The 22,207-nt window shown below is 30.9% G+C and overlaps 1 protein-coding gene across 1 annotated transcript; it reads left to right on the top strand.

Moving 5' to 3' along the window:
- The first annotated feature begins 5,953 nt into the window (after positions 1 to 5,953).
- Positions 5,954 to 6,601, top strand: LOC139889712 (uncharacterized). Its single transcript, XM_071872648.1, has one exon. The coding sequence runs from the start codon at positions 5,954 to 5,956 to the stop codon at positions 6,599 to 6,601; it is 648 nt and encodes a 215-aa protein (XP_071728749.1).
- The last annotated feature ends 15,606 nt before the right edge of the window (positions 6,602 to 22,207 follow it).

Raw genomic sequence — 22,207 nt, 5'->3', positions numbered from 1 at the left:
ATGACTTGGTGAACAAGTCGTAGAAATTTTTTTACCTTATTTATTTCTTCTAAATGATGAAGCATTGGAACAAAAAAGGAAATAAGATAGAAATAGATTGGAGATTAAGTTAAAATTGGAAGAGAAGTCAAGTTTGGAAGACAAGTCAAACTGTGCTTATAAATCTTATGAGTAAAAAGTAATCTAATTGTACGTTTGATAAAACTGAATGATTAAACATAATCTAAATGATTCAAATGCTCTAAATGAAGTTGGTTCCGAATGACAATAACTTGTTCGATAATCATTTAAAATGAACAATGTGAGTGATGTAAAATTATCTTACTAACATTTTTCATTAATAATAAAACATCATAATTTTTAAGTAAGTGTTCTGCGTATAATAATTTAAAGATAATATTACATAAAATTTAGTTGTCTAATGGTTAATAAAGTATTTCAACTTTGAATGATTCAGCATCGAATGTCATTTAGTTGTTAGAAACAAACATGTTGAATGTTGGATGATTTAGCATCCAACGCTAACCATTCAATTAAAAGATAATTAAACGCAGACTAAGTCATATATAAAAGATTTATTCTGAGTATGAGAAGTTGAGTTTGAAACATATCAGACTCTAACAACAAAGAAAAATATACTCCCAAAGGATTAACATACTCTGACACGTTAATTTGTTAGAGTACGAAGACTCGTGATAGGTTTAGAAGACTTGGATGCACCTGATTTGGATAATGATAAAGAAAAAGATCTCGGTACTATGTTAGCTTTAAAGAAATATTTTTTTACATTTATCTTATTTTCTTATTAAATTCATGATTTTGTTGGAAAATCGAATATTTAGACTTTGAGAGCGATTATACTTTCGTGTTATCTCAAAGCTTAAAAATAAGATCGATTGTACATTGCTTTTATTACACCTGCCAAACGTACAAATTATTGTGAATTGTGTAAATACTTAATGCAATTATAATTAGACTTGTTTATATTTTCTATAACATTATTATTAGTAATAATTGAATCACACGATGACTCCCAAACTCTCTCAATTTCCCCCAAATTCAAACCCACCTCCAAATCAAAAATTCCAACCCACCTTCCCAAATTCAATCCCAATCAATACACAGTTTCCTTATACAAATCACAAACAAAGAAGATCAGTTCATCAATCCAAAAACACTCCCTTATACCCCAAAAAATCCACACTTTTTTTGGAAGGTTTATCAAGATTCACAACTCCAACCATCATCAATAATGTATTAAAGGGCTTCGGTACAATTAATGGCATGTCATGGAAGCAAGATAGGTCTTTTGCGTTCGTTAAATTTGAAAAAGAAGCTCAAGCTACTAAAGTCATGCAAGAGATGAATGGTAAGTTTCTCAATGGTAGAACAATCTTCATAGGCTATGCCAAAAAAGAATTAAATCCAAAAATTGCACCCTTTTCAAATGATTCCATCTCTGCTCCTTCCACGATCCCTTCAAACCCAACCCATCCTGTGGTTAATCTTTCCATTAATCATGAAATTAACGATTCTTTAAATCTCACTGCACTAGTCGTCGACAAAACACCCATTAAAGTTTTGAAACTGTTTAAATGGCTTAAAAGTAGGTTCATTGCAATCAAGGCCATCTCAGCCTGGGGATCCTATGGCTATATTATTCAATGTAGTGATGAAGAAAGCTATAATAGGATGACTATGGGTCCTACTCTTAATGAATCGGAATTCATAGATGTTATCCCCATGATCAACAACAAAAATAAATTTACTAGGATCACCAAACTAGCAATCAAAGGGATACCATTCAATTGTTGTTCTTCGAACTGCACAATCGTTGCAGCTAGTACTTTTGGTAGAGTATTACACATCGATTCCTTGTCCCACAATCTCAAACACCCCGACGTTATGCACGCTCTTATTGAAACTAACGATCCGGGCACCATTAATCAATACCTACAAGCCAATGTAGCTAATGTTGACAATTGTAAACTTTGGGTTGAAGAGGTTTTTGAAGATGATTTGATCGAAATCGTTCCCGATAGCATCATTCAAGAGTACAATGAAGCGTTGTCTGAATCCTACAAGATCTTTATCGATCAAAAAAACTCTGCTCAAAATGCAATTCCGGTACCGGAACCTAATCCTCCGGCAACAGAAAACCCACCGGAGGAGGGCGAAGTTGTTGTTATCGATGATGACTCAAAGTTTCAAACCCCAAAAAAGTCAAACCCACCCAAAGACGCACCTGCACCGAATGAAGTCCATTACTCAATGGACAAAACCTCTAAAGCATTTAAATTTCAAATGGACCAATTTGAAAAAATCAGAAAAAGAAATCAAGTGCTCACTGTTCAAGACAAAAGGCATGGTGCAAGTACTTGATATGTCGGATACACATGACAAATCACTTTCGGCTCCTAATCAATCTTCACCCTTTAAACTAAACTTAAATGACTATCCTACCCTTCCCCAAACTTCACCAAAAAACTCTTCCCATTCTAACCCTCTGTTCAATAACGATGGCTCTTTCCTTGCTAAATTCAATTCTTCCAGCCCTTTTAAGAAGGATACCCTTGATCAATGTGACAACAATTGCAAAGATTCTTGTGACAAAATCAAAGCATGTTGTCCTCCTTTAAATGATGGTAACCTATCTTTCACTCCGGTTAACGAAGATAAGACAGTGAAAAAACCAAAGGATAAAGCAGCTAATTGGACTGATGATGTCCCAAATCTGTCCAGCATGTTCGATACCGCTAGCGAAATCAATCACGCCATCCACAATGAATCAAACTTAAAAGAAGGATTCTATCAAGACAAGAAACTCACTCACAAAGAAGAAATGGCCAATTTTGGAGTTTTTATGCAAAGCATGGCCGACGACGATACTCCAACTCACAATAAACCATGAGGCTTGCCTCGTGGAATACCCGGGGCCTCGGTACCAAGTCAAGAGGTCGAATGGCCGGGTCTTTAGTCAATCGTTTTCAACTTCAATTCTTAGCCATTCAAGAAACAATGGTCAAAGTGGTTTCACAACCTATTCTCAACGAGATATGGAAACACTTCGCTTTCAGGTCAATTCAAGCGGAAGCAAATGGGAGGTCGGGAGGGATGTTATCAATATGGCGAGTCGACTTTTTCTCATTAATCCAACATTGGATTTGAAAATATTGGATAGCCACTATATTGAGGTACATCCCTAATAATCAAATTGTTCTTATAGTTAATGTATATGCGCCTCAACAAGAACTCAAAAAGAAATTTGTTTGGTCACAACTTTCTAGCATAGCAAGAATGTGGCCGGGTCCATTATGTTTCTTAGGTGACTTTAATTCGGTTTGTTCTACTAATGAACGGCTTCGTGAATCCATTGATCTTCAAAGCATAGCCTCGTTTAACTCTTTCATTCTTCAAGCCAACCTTTTTGATCAACCGCTTTCAAATGATAATTTTACTTGGGAAGGTCCCCAAGGGAAACTGTCTCGAATTGACAGATTTCTTATCAACTCCGTGTGGGCTCAACTTTGGCCCGATACGATTCTTCAAACAGATCTTCCCGACCGTTCTGATCATAAGCCCATTATATGGGGCAAAAAATTGATTTCGTGGGGTATTAAGCCTTTTAAATTCAACAATACTTGGTTCTCATGTAAAGGGTTTGTAGAGCTGTGCGAAAATCATTGGAATAATTATAACGTTCAGGGCTGGGCTGCGTTTATCATTGGGAAAAATTTAAGGTTGCTTAAAGCCGATCTAAAAAGTTGGAAGTCCACCCTACAGACTCAAGATGAATTCACTATCAAACAATGCGATCTAGAGATTCAAAGGTTAAAATATTGTTATAAGTTTCGTGACCTGCTTGATACAGAAGCTGCTGATTTGGCAGCCTTGAAACAACGCAAAAAACGGTTCAACATTAGGCTTGAATCAAAAAGAGGACTTCATTCTCATTTTCATTGGCTAAATCTTGGTGACAAGAATACTCGTTTCTTTCACCTCATCTCTCGGATCAAACAGCAATCGTCCTACATCGCAGGTATGCAAATTGATAACGCGTGGGTCGATGATCCTCCAATCGTCAAAGAATATGCAATCTCGTTTTATGAATCTCTATTCAAAGCCTCCAATTCACTGTCTGAGGTCATTGATGTCGATTGGGATACACTGAATTTGGCTCAGGTTACTGTTAGTATTCGCGAGTCTCTCGAGGCTCATTTTACAGCCTCTGAAGTCTCTAATGTTATTAAAGGTTTTGATGGAAACAAAGCACCCGGCCCCGATGGTTTTTCGTTGCAATTTTTTAAAAAGGGTTGGCATTTTTTAGAAGACAATATCATGGATATGTTTTTTCAATTTCATGAATATCCCTCTTTCCTTAAAGGTTTCAATTCTTCTTTCATAGTCTTAATTCCCAAATCGAATTCGGCTAGAAATATTGAACACCTTCGCCCTATTAGTCTTATTAATGCTCCCTACAAGATATTGGCCAAAACTCTTGCAAATCGGCTAAAAGTTGCAATCCCGTCTATTATTAGTGAAAACCAAAACGGTTTTGTACCATCAAGACTTCTCATGGACGGGGTCATGGTTGTTAACGAAGTGGTACACTTAGCAAAGAAAAAGAAGTCTCCCATTCTTTTGCTAAAAATCGACTTCTCAAAAGCGTATGATTGCATATCACACGAATTTTTAATCACGGTTTTACACAAGATGTGATTCGGGTCCAAATTCATATCATGGGTTGAAACGTGCATCTCCAACATTCACTTTTTGGTTCTTTTGAACGGTTCTCCGTCACGAGAATGCATCATGAAACGGGGCTTAAGGCAAGGCGATCCTTTATCTTCCTCCCTCTTCATCATTGTATCCGAAATCTTGAGTAAGTTGCTTTCAAGGGATTTATCTAATGGTTTGTTGGAAGGGTGTAAATTTGGGCATGATTTAGTTATCAACCATTCTCAATTCGCGGACGATACTATCATTTTTGCTCAACTGAATTTTCGTGAACTTAATCGCATCAAATACATTATGGGGATTTTTTACCATTTATCCGGGTTACAAATGAATGCCATCAAGACCACTTTATATGGTAACCATGTCTCTAAAGAGGAAATGATTTCCTTCTAGGCCATATTCGATTGTAAAGTTGGCATTTTTCCAATGGATTACTTAGGTGTCCCAATCGGTCTCACTTCTAATCGTATTTCTATGTGGGATCCTATCGTCAATAAGTTCAAAAAGAAACTTGCCGGGTGGAAGGGTAGATGCCTTTATTTTGGAGGACGACTTGTGATGGTTAACGCGGTCATCTCCAATTTACCTCTTCACTACATGTCTCTTTATAAAGCACCTTTGTCTATCATCAAGCAACTTGAAAGATATCGAAGGAATTTTCTTTGGGGTGGCGATTGCCTAAAGAAGAAAAGTTGTTTGGTTAAATGGGAGGCGGTGTGTCTTCCTAAAGATATGGGTGGTTTGGGGATTACGCCTCTACGGATCAAGAATTTAGCTATGTTAGCTAAATGGTGGGCAAGGTTAAACACCAACAAGCAATGTCTTTGGAAATCGATTGTTACATCCTCCTTTGGTTATTCTTTTAGGGGTAAACTCATGAACAACGTCTCTTCCCTACAAACTTCACAACTATCTCCAATTTGGAAGGATTTAATTCACTTGCAAAATGATCACTCACTCCATTCTATATTGGGTCCTAACATTTGGAAGTGGAATTTGGGCAACGGGACGAATATACTTTTTTGGCATGATTTGTGGTTCGATGGGGGCATTCTAAAAGACCTGTATCCTTCTCTCTTTGTCCATTGCATTACTCCTCTAGCTACCGTGTCTTGCTTTCGGCATCCTCGTAATCTTGCGGTTCAACAGGAAGGGTGGAACTTACATTTGACCCTCCCCTCACTTCCCTTGATTCATCTCTCCTCGACTCTTTGAAATGCTGGCAGCCTTGCATTTAAATGAATCTGTCCCTGATCAGGTTGTTTGGTCCACTGCTGCAGATGGGTTATACACGGTGTCCGACGCTATCAGAATTTTGATGCAGTCAAACAATACTGTTTCTCCAACGTGGCCTAAAGTTATTTGGGGTAATAATGTTCCGTCTAAGATTATGATTTTTCATTGGCTCGCAATTCTTAACAGCATACCCGTTAGAGAAATCTTGATCAATCGACATATCTTACCTTCCACTCATTCTCGTTTATGTGTTTGGTGTTTGAACGAACCCGAAACGGTCAATCATCTCTTATTGCATTATAAGTGGTCTTCTAATATTTGGAACGATCTCTTCCGTTGGTGGAATATTCGATGGGTCATCCCGGGATCATTAGAAGCTTTCTCATTTGATTGGTTCTTCGGCATGGGAATCAATGCTTCAAAATTTTGGAAGTTGATCGGACCCGCTACAATTTGGGCAATTTGGATGGCGCGAAACGATTACATCTTCAACGGGAAGTTTATTTGTCGTTCGGTTTTGGTTCAAAATATCAGGCTAAAGGTTTTCTTATGGGCCACCAATCTCAAGTTTTGTCATGGATTACACTCTTACGTTTGGGAACAAAATCCTTTTCTATTATGTTATTAGTTTTTTCGGCTTTTTGTTGTAATCTTTCTCATGACCGAGTATATCTTTGTCATTGTAATTTGTCTCATATCTTCATTGTTTTGATGAAGATATCTATTAATGCAATTCTTCCTTTTTTTGGCCAAAAAAAAAAAAATAAAAAAATAATAATAATTAGACTTGTTTAATTCCGCATACTTAATTCTTATTGAGGTAATCATTAAACTTTGAATGCTTTTTTGCAATTGTTTAAATTCTTGTCATTAATTGATTAACTGTTATAAGTTTCTTCTGAATTTATAAACTATGACTCAATGTAGAACCCAAATAGGGGCAAAGGAATTACTTCCTCCGTCTCAAAAGAGTGTTCACCAATAAAAAAAAGTTGAATTTAAAATATCTTGTTCAAAAGTCTATTTTATCCTTTGAATAATATGTTTCCGAATTAATTAGTTTCCTTAACAAAATAAGTGAGAGGAGAAATTATGAGTAAATGTTTTGCTCACTTCCATATATAAAAAGGGTAAAATTGGAGTTTTAGTGACTTTTTATTGTTATTTTGAGTAAGGGACACTTAATTTGGGACAGATATAAATAGCAATGTGGACTCTTTTTATGGGACTGAAGGAGTATTATATAAATATGCTAAAACTCAACGTGAGTTATTGTTTCATTTTTTCCTCAGCGGTTTTTTCCTAAAATTTATTGTTATTTCGTTTAACTAGTAATATGTTGAAGGAAAAATTGTTTGAAAATGCATTAAACTTTCACTGAATTTCTGTTGTATGCATCCAATTTTCAAATCTCCTATTATATACATTCAACTATTATAATCTATTGTATGTACTAAGAAACTTGTTAGAGAAGGTATCAGGTTAATATGTAATAAAAGTTTGTGGTTGTTCCCGCAAATTAACGTTCAGCTAAATTTTTCTGTTAAGTCTTATCTCCTCTACTCACATCTTCATCTTCATCACACAAAAAAAACATCACAAAAAAAAAAATAAGAACCTAATTTTAAAAACCCCAAATTCTAAATTAAAAACTTAAAAATTCCGTCTTCAATAATCATCATCATCATCATCATCATATACAATTAGCTTACTAATTCCCAAATTAAAAACATAACAAAAAACACAAAAACTTTATTATTTTTTATGTCTTTTGATGTCACCAGATTCAAAACCTAAATTTTCTTACAAAACCTAATTTCTTCTTCCTTCCTGACACATACGATTTGTATTTCAATTGCAACAAACACAAATAATGTTTTTAATTTTAATTGCAATTGGAAGAAATTGGTTAGGAAGTTGCTATCATATTTTTGTTTTCAACTGAAATTCCTAATTTCAGGTTGTAATTGGAAGCTATTTGGAGGCTATTTTTAGTTGATGAAAAGGAATGGATGAAGAAAGAAGATGAATCAATGATGAAGAGGGACCAATTAAATTAGGGTTTACAAAATGAGGGACTAATCATGTAAATGTGTAGAAATGAAATTGAGATAGGCCTGAAAGGTATAACAACCTGGAAATTTCTGACTAAATTTAAACTTAACTTCGACTAGTTCCGATGACACACGAATAATCATTTGTAAATAATTACGCATTACTTTGATATATTAATATTATTATTACCCTTTTTAAACAATATATCAATAATTAATATCATTATTATCAGTATTGTTATTATGATTAAAAACAATATTATTATTATTATTATTATTATTATTATTATTATTATTATTATTATTATTATTATCAATATTATTATTAATATTATTATTAATTATTAATTCTATCATTATTATTTGTATTTTTATTATTAATATATCTAATTATTAATTAAAATTAAAAATAAATTAAAAGTCAAATAAGGAGTACTGCTTTTTATTTTTATTTTGTTCTTCCTCCTTAATTGGAATTGTTGACACCCATTTTCTTCTTATGTGTGCTCCTTGTCGATCAATCCAGCTATCAAACAATCATTGTGATTATATAAATCATTCACTTGCAAAGTATATGTATCATCTACTACAATTAGTAATATATATATATATATATATATATATATATATATATATATATATATATATATTTGTTTCCACTTCCTAACCGAACAGCAGCCTTTGTTGCTGTTTTCTGTTATATATATATATATATATATATATATATATATATATATTTGTTTCCACTTCCTAACCGAACAGCAGCCCTTGTTGCTGTTTTCTGTCGAAACCACCACCAAAACATAGTCATTCTGCAGCCACTTTTTGTTGCTATTCACGCCACCTGTTACCACCTCAAACCGCCACCTTCTCAACCCAAAACAACCCACATAAAGCTGCTACGCTGCTACTGCATACTATATATATGTTTTTTTTTTCTTTTCAATTCGAAACACAAAAACTGCATATAGCAGCTGCTATCTTCGTCGCTACAGAAACAATGAAACAGTGGAGACGTGTTTAGATGATAATGATAAACGTAATTATGATTACATGATATGACAACGAAAGAATGATGATACTGTGATGACAACAATGGTGATGATGAAATAAAGAATGATGATGAACGGAGAAGACGATGAATAGTGGAGGTTGATAATGACGAGATGATATACGGTTATGAGGTTGATGATGATATTCGATGTTGGTGATGTACGAGATGATGATGTGTATGATGTAATAAGGTTGACGATGATTATGATAATGATACATAATTAAGATGTGATGATGTAGATGAGGATGATGGTGATGATTATGATAAGAATGATTAAGAAATAATTATGATTTATGATTTTGGTTATAATTATGCTTATGATTATAATTATGTCATTATTATGATTATAGATGATGATATAAATGGGTAATGATAAAGATGATGAGGTTAGAGAAGATGATTAACAGTTCATATATGATATATAATTAGATACGCGAGTTAATACATGAAATAATTAATGGTTCATTGGTCTGAAGGCTGTTTAGTTAAACTAGAGGTCGTGGGTTCGAAACCAGGCAACAGCAAATTATTTTTTTTTTACAAAAGAAGCTGTCTTGATAAGTCTGTTGGGCCATGATCCAAGTATTGCTGTTGGACTTCCAGAGCATAATTGGGTTAAATATAAATGAGTTACGAATTTAAATAAAAATGATGGACAGTGGAATGGTTTGGTATGGTGTCGGGTTAACGAGAAGTCGCGGGTTCGAGCCCTGGCAAGGGCGTTTATTTTTCTTAAAGCTTGATAACCTAAGGTAGTTATATTTTTATTTCCATTATTATTATTATTATTATTATTATTATTATTATTATTATTATTATTATTATTATTATTATTATTATTATTATTATTATTATTAAGAATTAGTATTATTATTAAAAGTATCATTTTTATTAAAAATTATCATTTTCTTTTTATTAAAAATCTATCAATTTTAAAAGTACCATTTTATTAAAATTAACATTATTACCATTATCATTATGAATATTATTATTATTATTACAAAATAATACAACTCTTTATTCATTATCATTATTACTATTATTTTATCAAATAAATACTTATATATAGAATATATAAAAGTATATATATATATAAATATATAATAATTGAAATAATAAATATAAACTTGTTCGATTACGAATATACGTTTTAATATATATAACTGATATAGGTTCGTGAATCCGAGGTCAACACAACTCTGCACTTGTTCAGTGCCATCCTATGCATAATTACTACAAACTATCATATCATATCGTGAGTTTTCATAGTTCCCTTTTTATCTATATTTTTGGACTGAGAATACATGCGCTACTTCTATAACTGTTTTATGAAATAAATACAAATACTAAAATTGATTTTTCGTGAGTTTTCATAGTTCCCTTTTTATCTATATTTTTGGGCAGAGAATACATGCGCTACTTCTATAACTGTTTTATGAAATGAATACAAATACTAAAATTGATTTTTTGTGAGTTTTCATAGTTCCCTTTTTATCTATATTTTTGGGCTGAGAATACATACGCTACTTTTATAACTGTTTTTATGAAATGAATACAAATACTAAAACTGATTTTTCGTGAGTTTTCATAGTTCTTTTTTTATCTATATTTTTGGACTGAGAATACATGCGCTACTTTTATAACTGTTTTTATGAAATGAATACAAATACTAAAACTGATTTTTCGTGAGTTTTCATAGTTCCCTTTTTATCTATATTTTTGGGCTGAGAATACATGCGCTACTTTTATAACTGTTTTTATGAAATGAATACAAATACTAAAACTGATTTATCGTGAGTTTATGGATCCCTTTTAAACTTTTTATATATATTTTTGGGCTGAGAATACATGCACAAATTTTATAATTGTTTTACACGCTAGACACAAGTATCAACTTTAAACTATGCTATACCCGGCTATGTCCGACTAAGTCCCTAATCGACAAGTATAAACACAACTTGTCTTTGGGGCAAACTATGAACAACTTTTGGATCTACGTGATCTACTAATTGGTCCCTGCGAGATCAAGCTTATGAACAACTTTTGGATCTTCGAGATCTACTAATTGGTCCCTGCGAGACCAAGCTTATGAATAACTTTTGGATCTGCGTGATCTACTAATTGGTCCATGTGAGACCAAGCTTATGAACAACTTTTGGATCTACGAGATCTACTAATTGGTCCATGTGAGACCAAGCTTATGAACAACTTTTGGATCTGCGAGATCTACTAATTGGTCCCTGTGAGGCCAAGCTTATGAACAAAAATCTTGTGGTCTAACACTATTACTGAAATCATTATTTATGACAAACCTATGAACTCACTCAACCTAGTGTTAACTTTTTAAGCATGTTTATTCTCATGTATATAAATATTGCTTCCGCTGTATATCTGCTGCTTTGATGATGATTGCTTGCCATGCTTGGAGTCTTCATTTCATATCATATCAATTAAAGACATTTAATGCATTGTTCATTAAATACAATGTAATCTATTTATCTTCCGCTGAAAAACTCAATATAACGTTTCATATAGAGTCGTTCTCGTTTATACAACTGTGATTTGATATATTTAGTGACGTTATTCTTCCAGACCCTATCTGGAGGACGTCACAAAAGGCTACCTGTTATAATAGTTTAAATGCATACAATTGAATAATTTAAATAGTTGAATGCATACAATATCAGATTTGAAAGTCGAATACATGCAATAGAAACTTAATGAAAGTTCAATGTATTTTCAAACAATTTTCACTATGTTGAAAGCAATACACCCAAAGTAACAAGCAAAACAACAATAAGTTTGACTTTTTCTCTCTCCAGTGCTTAACGGCACTTCGCAGGAAAATTCAAATTTCCGCATCTTTACTTCATCAATTCCGATCAAATGGCCATGAATCTTAATCGTCCTTTCCAAACATCTTACCCAAACTCCATACCAATTAAAACCCCTTTTCATCACCAATTTCACAGCAATTTTTCAATGTCCAATTCTGGTAAACATGTCAGTCAAAAACACTTTTCAAGAAAATCAACCATTTTTGTGGGAGGAATCACAAATCAAAAACACTTTTCAACGAGTTTGGCTACTATCAATTACACCTTTAGGGAGTTTGGCTCAATTAAAGGATTTGCTTGGAAAAATGGAAGATCCTTCGTCTTCATCAAGTATTTGAGCCTAGAGTCAGCTTCCAAAGCTATAGTTATGATGAACAAAGTAAGGTTCTATGGAAGATTCTTAACAGTTGGTTATGCTAAGTCAGACATGGTTGAAGGAAGTTCTAAGAATATCACATATTCTTCAATTTCTGGTAAGAAAAAATCTATCATTACACTCACAGTTGAACAGGACATCACAAAGAAGATGATAAAAGCAGCTTTGATAGTTGATAAAACCCCAATTCGAGCTGATAAATTGCTCAAATGGTTAAAATCACGCCAAATTTCCATCAATTCGGTTTCATCTTGGGGAAGATATGGTTACATTGTGGAATGTAAAGATGAAGACAGTTACAGGAGAATGAATTCGGGTCCAACATTAAGTCAATTGGAATTTTTTAAGGTTCAACCCATGAAGCAACGAGCTCTTAAATTTTCAAGATTCACACGTCTCGAAGTTAGAGGGTGCCTTGTAGAATGCTCATCTATAGATTCATTGAATCTAATTATAGGAGAAATTGGTGGAGCTGTGATTCATGTTCATTCAAAATCGTCTCAATTGGAGAACGCTGAGTCATTAATCGTGATGGCCGAAATTCATGACCCTGCCCTGTGACGACCCGGAAATTTTCGACCAAATTTAAACTTAATCTTTATATGATTTCGACACGATAAGCAAAGTCTGTAATGTTGAGTCTCGAAAACTTTAGAACAGTTTACATGAATGCATTTGCCCTTTGACCATTCCCGACGATTCATGAATGATTATATAAATGGATATGAATATGTATATATATATATATATGTATATATATATATATGTATATATATATATATATATATGTATATATATATATATGTATATATATGTATATATGTTATAACTTGAAAACGTTAACAATGTATTAGATGTATAATACTTTACATGAACGAATTTGATTCAATAAATGTTTAATATATTTATCAAAGGAATTAAAGATAATATCAAATGATTGAATTATCAGATGTATGGTGATTATGATTATGGGTCTCTGTTATGAGGTCCACTATGATTTAAGAAATCTGTTCTTTATGACAACATTCGGAAAATGGTAAAGTGGTCTACAAGTAAGAACAAATGTGTCGATTTACGAGAACTAGACAAAAGTTAGTGGAGAACCAAATTTCATAATATTCAATTGATTTAGTTTCAAATGTGCGGAAACGTTTTTCGATTTAATAAAATTTTATTATTAAAAATGTTTTGTTTAATTAACATAATTTGAATATATACAATAGGCTGGAATGTCAATTATTAAATAAATAAACAACTCGCAATGTGTATTTAAAACATGTTTAGGAATAATAAATAAATATATATATATATATATATATATATATATATATATATGATTTCTGTACTTAATTTATTATTATTATTATTATTATTATTATTATTATTATTATTATTATTATTATTATTATTATTATTATTATTATTATTATTATTATTATTATTATTTTTAAAATTAATATTACCTTTAGCATTAAAAATCATTATTATTATTATAGTTATCATTATTATTATTATAAAAATAATACAATCTATTATTATTATTATCATTTATAATATTATTAGTATCATTATTATTATTATTAATGTTATTATTAAAAATACTAATATTAATAGTATTATTAATATATTTATATTTATTAATTATTAATATATTAAAATTGTTATATAAACACAGAAAAAGTCGAAGAATCTATTACACATCCTCATCTGTTTTAATTTTTTATTATTTTTTTTTTTGTTTTGTGTCTGCTCAACTAAACTTGTCGACTTCAATTTTTCCACATCAAACAAAAATCGATCTTATCATTTGTACTGCTCAAAGATTCGATTATCGCCAATATATTCTGCTATCTATTACTACATTTCGAAGAAGATCAAAACAGAAAAGATAGAAAAGTCACTTGATACCTCTGTTCTTCAACTTTACAGTCAAATTTCGAATTCGAATCCAATTTCAAAAACTAAAAATGCAGTCATGTTAGGAATCACATACTCAAACTAGCTAGGAAGTTTCAAATTCCAATTTCTAATATTGAATCTTAATTTTGGAGTCAAAGTTGTTTTTCAAAAAGTCAACCAAAGTGTTCTTGGAGAAATTCAAGTTCATGTTTGTGTTTCAAGTTCAATTGATGATTTCCATAGTTTCTAAGAGTGATTTTGAAAATGTTTCATGAAGAAATCGTTATCTAAAAACATCTAAAAATTGATTTTTGTATTTCTTTTTTTTCTTTTTTTGCGAACAGCAGAAGCACTCTAAAACGTTTTTTTTTTTTTTTTTTTTACCAATGACACCCTTTCTAGTTTCCCTGTGTGTTTACAAGTCATAAACGAAAACACAAAATCATTGTTTTGATTATAGATGTTCACTGGTTTTTTGTAACATGAAGAAGATGATGAATACTGAAAATGGGTTAAATATGATATGGGTATAGAATATATCAGAAAAACAGTCTTGGAAGATTGGTTAGGCACATGTTGGGTGAACAGGAGGTTGCGGGTTCGAGTCCTGTTTGGGGCATTCTTTTTATAAAAAGCTTTATTAGAGGGTATACACTTTATTCTTATTTTATAATTATCATTACTATTATTATTGTCATTATTATTATTGTTAGTAATATTACTAGTATTAATTATAACTAGTATTACAATTATTAATACAAGTATTATAAATGTTATTATTATTATGAGTGTTATTATTATTATTATTAATTAAGTATTATGAATATCATCATTATTATTATCATTAATCTAATTAGTATTATTATTATTTTTATTGTTATTACTAGTATTAAGTATTATTAGTATCAATTTATAATTTATAGTAATAATATTACTATCATTAATATTACTAATATTATACTGTTAGTATTATTGTTAATATGATCATTTAAATATCGAATAAAACTATAATTATTGTCGAACTTACTACTATTATTAAAAATAGTATTTTTGCTAAAACTATCATTTTTACTTTATAATTATTAGTAAAACTACCATTTTATCATTATTATTATTATTATTATTATCATAATTAGTATTATTATTAATCATTATTAGCATTAGGTATTATTATTATTATTAAGATTTTTATACAATATTAACATTTTCTTTACTAACAATACTACTAGTATCATTATTATTACCACTATATTATTATTACTATCAATATTACTATTAATATTATTAATATAATTACAATAAGAGATAATCATATAAAAATATACTTAATAAAACTATATTAAAAATTTTCTTTATATAAAGTATATAAAATAAATATTAAATTATTAATGAAACACATAACTTATTAAGATAATAATTATATCACTAATTAGATATAAAATCGTTCGATTTCAATTATATGTGTTAATATATATATATATATATATATAAATGATATAGGTTCGTGAATCCGAGGCCAATCCTGCATTATTCAGTATCGTCGTATGAATATTTTTACTACAAAATATTGTACTGTGAGTTTCATTACTCCATTTTTAAATGCTTTTGCAATATATATTTTTGGGACTGAGAATACATGCGCTTTTATAAATGTTTGACGAAATAGACACAAGTAATCGAAACTACATTATATGTTGAATGGATCGAAGCCGAATATACCCCTTTTAGCCTGGTAATCTAAGAATTAGGGAACTGGTCCCTAATTGACGCGAATCCTAAAGATAGATCTATTGGGCCCAATAAGCCCCATCCATGGTTGCGGATGCTTTAGTACTTCGAAATTTATCATGTCCGAAGGGAATCCCGGAATAATGGGGATATTCTATATGCATCATGTTAATGTCGATTATCAGGTATTCAACCCATATAAATTATTTTTATCTCTATGCATGGGATGTTTATTTATGAGAAATGGAAACTAAAATCTTGTGGTCTATTAAAATTATGGAAATGAATGATTACAATAAACTAATGAACTCACCAACCTTTTGATTGACACTTTTAAGCATGTTTATTCTCAGGTTTGAAAGAAATCTTCTGCTGTGCATTTGCTCATTATAAAGATATTACTTGGAGTCATTCATGGCATATTTCAAAAGACGTTGCATTCAAGTCATTGAGTTCAATAAAGATTATTAATTAGTAAATGATAGATTAGGTCATTTATAGTTGAATGTTATGAAATGGTATGCATGCCTATCAACTTTCGATGTAATGAAAGTTTGTCTTTTAAAAACGAATGCAATGTTTGCAAAATGTATCATATATAGGTCAAATACCTCGCGATGTAACCATATGTTATTGTATTCGTCCTTATGGATTAGGACGGGTCGTCTCATGTGGTATCAGAGCTGGTATAACCGCGTCCATGTGCGGTGGGTTAGTCGTAAAGGAGGTTCTCACAGTGTGACCTGTGGCAAAGCATTGACTCTTACTCCTTGCGATCCCTTACGAAGGTTGGCAGTAGCCGAGAGGCAAGCCCTAAAATCAGTATCTGAGGTACACTCAGTGGTTGCCGGCTAGTTAAGGCACTGGGTGGGACGGTGGTTGTCCCCACATGAGTCTCATGTAGTTTCAGAGCGGTGGTCTTAGCGAACCAGGTCTTGCATTAGTGTGTCTAACTGATAGTTATTTAGATGCATTAGTGGGTCTAGACTTCGACCGTGTCTGCATGTCAAAAGTTTTGCTTATCATTTCGTGTCAAAAATTACCTGCTTATCATTCTTAGGGAATCACTTGCTTATCATTCTTAATCTAGACATATCTTATTGCCTGGATTGCATGAATAGTGTATAGACAAAATTCATATCTTAGCGTATCTGTTACTGTAAACTTTGCCTGATATATTCCGTAAATTCCTCCGTAATTTACGAAATCTTTTGTTCTATATATATAGATATTCTATGTAATTAGAATACCATCCGATAGCCGAAAGTCATTTCATATCAAAAAAAATCCTTCATTCAATCGAACGAAATGGAATTCGGCACTAGTTCAAGTCCCTCGAATTTCGATATGGAGTTTCACTCGAGCTCCGAAAGCAGTGTCACCGAAATGAATCAACCAATCAGCCATCATCAATTCTGGATGAATTGGGGATAGGTTCGTAATCAACTTAATCAATGGAGACGCGAAGAAGGCGATCCTTTCCATCAACCAAATTGCCCTCTTAACGAAGAACCAGTAGCACTTACCGGCGAACCAGTCCGAAACACCATTTTCACCCTCATTTCCCGAATATCTCGCCACGATTATATTCTATCTAAAATTCTAAACCTTATTCATCAGCTCGTTCCGACCGACAATCATCCCGAAATAATAGAAGAAGTCAACGAACTTCGCGCTCGAGTAATCAATTTGGAGAATATGGTGCAAAATTTACCAGCATCAGCAACATCATCGGCACCAACAGTATCATCAGTAACAGCACCAGTACCATCAACAATCCATGCCTCAACATCTCATTCTGTTCCTCGAGTATAATCATCGTTCTACGTATCGTTCTACATCAATTATCTTCGTTCTTCATGGCGATTATGTAATCTCTAAAGTCTTAGAGATTATTTATTTTAGCTCAAACCGAAAAGCAAATGAGATTAATATCATATTAACTCATTAAATCCATGATTACATCTGAAGAAAATATATATGTATATATGTTTTCATAATGGTTGTAATTAAAAATTCTTTTGTACAAACTGTTAATGGTGAAAATAGTTTAACGGGAAGGTAATACCCGAGGAATATTTAGATTTCACGTTAATAAGTTAAACTGTACATTCTTCGAATCTGCTTCAACAGTCATTTACTATCCTATTTACATCTACAGATATATGTATCCATTCACAGCAGAATAACTATTTTTATTCAAATTTCATATTTGGATTTTAATCTATCAGAATCCAACAAGTGGCATAATGAAGAAAACATTTGACAAAATAAAATTTGTTAGAAACAAATAAATTAAATATGAGAAATTTTGTTAAGAATCCACGCTAACAAAATCCTAGCTAACTGTTCCTAGCTAACTGTTAATTCCCTATTACATTATCGCAATTTTAATTATCGCAATTTAATTATCGCAATTTATTTGTCGCAATTTTAATTTTCGCAATTTTATTTATCGTCATTTAAATACTGTTATTTACGCATTTTAAATATCGGGACACATATACAATGTTTTGATATATCATATCGACGTCATCTATATATATTATTTGGAATAACCATAGACACTCTATATGCGGTAATGTTCGAGTTAGCTATACACGTTTGAGGTTGATTCTCAAATAATATATATACTTTGAGTTGTGATCGAGTCTAAGACTTGTATACAATGGGTTACGATACGTATTAATTAATTCGAATATTATATATTAAATTATATATGAATTATTGAATTACTAATTGTGGACTACTAACTGTGGACTACCAACATTGGACAATTAAAATGAATTAAAATATTGATTATAACATATGAAACTAAACATTTCTTCAAGTTTCCACTTGATTTCATCTTAAACCTCATTTGTATCTTGACGATTACAATCTGCGTTCAAATCTTTCATGATTCTTGAAAATACCTCAATCGAGAGGATGAACCAACCGCACATCATCTACGGAAGAAAAGATTGATGCATATAGTTATGCACCTGAAGACACTCGAAACCCGAGTAAACGTTTAACACGTATCTGTGCTAATTCCTTTGGCATTGCTATTACCGAAAATAACATTGTAATTCTTTTTCAAATTAGCCAATTTTGTCACAGCTCCAGCAAATCAGCTTCAATTTTTCATTCGAATAAACCTTATTATAAAGATTACCCCTTCATCATCGTTACCGGAGAACCGTTTATATTCCGCCACATTAGCAGTAAACTTACCAATGACTTCATTGATTTTTGACTTTTCGAAAAATCATTATATTCATTTAAACCCTATCATGTACTCATCCACATCTTATAACGAGAATTTCCATACTAGTTACTGGGAATTAGCAATCAGTATTTTGAGTCTCGCAGCATTCTACATCAATAGTTATATGTATATATATAACATTTATCTCTTAGAAATATGAATCTTCAATTCTGAATTTCTGAAAAGCACCCCAAACTACGAATTAGTTCTCCGAAATTTTGGAAAAAAATGCTGATGAAGCAGTAAAAACTGTAAATGATCTTAACAGTCAAAAGTATGATGATAAAGAGTGGAGTGTTGGAAACACTCAATAAAAAATTTAGTACCAAAAAGCGGATTATGCGAAACTATGAAGGAGGCCGTGGACAAATCACAAAGACTAAATCTGCCTTCAAAGAATCCAAATGATTCAGTGTCTGCTGAAGTCATTAACGAATAACTTGCTCCTGACTCTAAATTCTTACGAACAAATTTTCTTCATCATCCCTCGATATTAGAAATTCTAAGATATCATCGTATCTTTCATTATAAATATCCTCGATATTTCTGAAGATATTTTCATAACTATTCTTATCTGAAATCATATACCTCTCCGCATTATCTGTATTATATCATAAAAGAAACTGTTTTAGTTTCTAAATTTCTGAAAAATTCAAGTTTAAATTATGAATGTTTTTGAAGTAATGTTGGGGACTGAAGCATGGGTTAGTATAATATAATGACACTTGATCAACGTGATTATATTACAGTAAGTCATGCTGAGTTTTTAATAAGACATGATGATTCACAGACTATAACGTCATCATGTACCATGTTACACGACTCTTACATTCGATCTAATCCCAAAACATATTAAGAAAATATTTTTCTTGATGATTTGATCTTTTCTGTGATATTCTGATAATTTAACAAGCCATATCGTGCTATTTCAATTTCTATCTTAGAACATTAGGCATGTTCATTCGAAATTTCATACCTACGAATTCTGGACCATTATTCGCTTGACTTAAAGTCGGGAAGAGAAAACAAAAGTATAGAACTCCAAATTACAAAGGAAATGCAGAGGGTAGATTTATAGTGAAATACCAGACAGAGCAATCGAGATAGATGATCGCTTTTTTTTAAAAAAAGATCCTAATTTCCTAAATCCCGAAGAATCAGATCTTATTTAGATTTCAAAGATTTCTTTAAAATCCCTTGAATTCCGGAATTCAACCATGACTAGTGAAAGGTTGAAGAAACTTGCCTATCTCGTTTCACTATTTTGTGATAGCTTCATTCGTACGCTTCGAGTAATCAAATCGTTTTATCTATATTATGCAATAGTGATAAAACTCTATTTAACAACTCAGATTCGTGATGAAAAACATTCTTATTGTCAACCATGACGATCCCAATCAAATTTCAGGATGAAATTTCTTTAACGGGTAGGTACTGTGACGACCCGGAAATTTTCGACCAAATTTAAACTTAATCTTTATATGATTTCGACACGATAAGAAAAGTCTGTAATGTTGAGTTTTGAAAACTTTGGAACAGTTTACATGAATGCATTTGCCCTTTGACCATTCCCGACGATTCACGAACGATTATATAAATGGATATGAATATGTATATATATTATAACTTGAAAACGTTAACAATGTATTAGATGTATAATACTTTACATGAACGAATTTGATTCAATAAATGTTTAATATATTTATCAAAGGAATTAAAGATAATATCAAATGATTGAATTATTAGATGTATTGTCATTATGATTATGGGTCTCTGTTATGAGGTGCACTATGATTTAACAAATCTGTTCTTTATGACAACATTCGGAAAATGATAAAGTGATCTACAAGTAAGAACAAAAGTGTCGATTTACGAGAACTAGACAAAAGTTAGTGGAGAACCAAATTTCATAATATTCAATTGATTTAGTTTCAAACGTGCGGAAACATTTTTCGATTTAATAAAATTTTATTATTAAAAACATTTTGTTTAATTAACATAATTTGGATATATACAATAGGTTGAAATGTCAATTATTAAATATATAAACAACTCGCAATGTGTATTTAAAACATGTTTAGGAATAATAAATATATATATATATATATATATATATATATATATATATATATATGATTTCTATACTTAATTGATGATTATGTGTATAGTGTAATATATTAAAATGTATAACATTAAATAATCAATATATGTTATTATACATTAAACAATTATTAGATATTACATAATTAAGTTACCATTAATATATATATATATATATATATATATATATATATATATATATATAATTGATAAATATTAAAGATTCAATATATATATATATATAAAATTGGTAAATATGATATAATTAATAAATTGTAATATGTTAAAATATAATTACAAGTTTGAATATAATTGATATATTAATATTATTATCACTACTTTCATTATTATTATTAAGGTTAATATTAATATTAATATTTATATTATTAATATTACTGTATAATATATATAAATATGAAATTTGATACATGTAATATGCTATATCTTTATTATTACTAGTATTATTATTAATTATAACTACTATCATTTTCTATTATTATTATTATTATTATTATTTTACAATTAATATTACCTTTAGCATTAAAAATCATTATTATTATTATAGTTATCATTATTATTATTATTATAAAGATAATACAATTATTATAAAAATAATACAATCTATTATTATTATCATTTATAATAGACAAAATTGCTGAAATAGTCCCTGTAGTTTGTACAAAAATGCTAGTTTCGTCCCTGTGCTTTTTTTTGATGGATTTGGTCCCGATGGTTTGTAAAAGGTTCTGATTTAGTCCCTCTGACCGACGGCCGTCAAAAAATGCCGTTAACTCCAGTCATGTGCCAGACATGTGAGGGTATATTTGTCAGTTTCTTTTATTTATTTACAATATTGCTGAAATGGTCCTTGTAATTTGTAACAAAGTTGCTGAATTGGTCCCTGTGGTTTGTAACAAAATTGCTGAAATCTTTATC

The sequence above is a fragment of the Rutidosis leptorrhynchoides genome, chromosome 2, assembly GCF_046630445.1.
Source record: "Rutidosis leptorrhynchoides isolate AG116_Rl617_1_P2 chromosome 2, CSIRO_AGI_Rlap_v1, whole genome shotgun sequence".
Lineage (NCBI taxonomy): Eukaryota > Viridiplantae > Streptophyta > Magnoliopsida > Asterales > Asteraceae > Rutidosis > Rutidosis leptorrhynchoides.
This window is presented reverse-complemented; position numbering and strand designations above follow the sequence as displayed.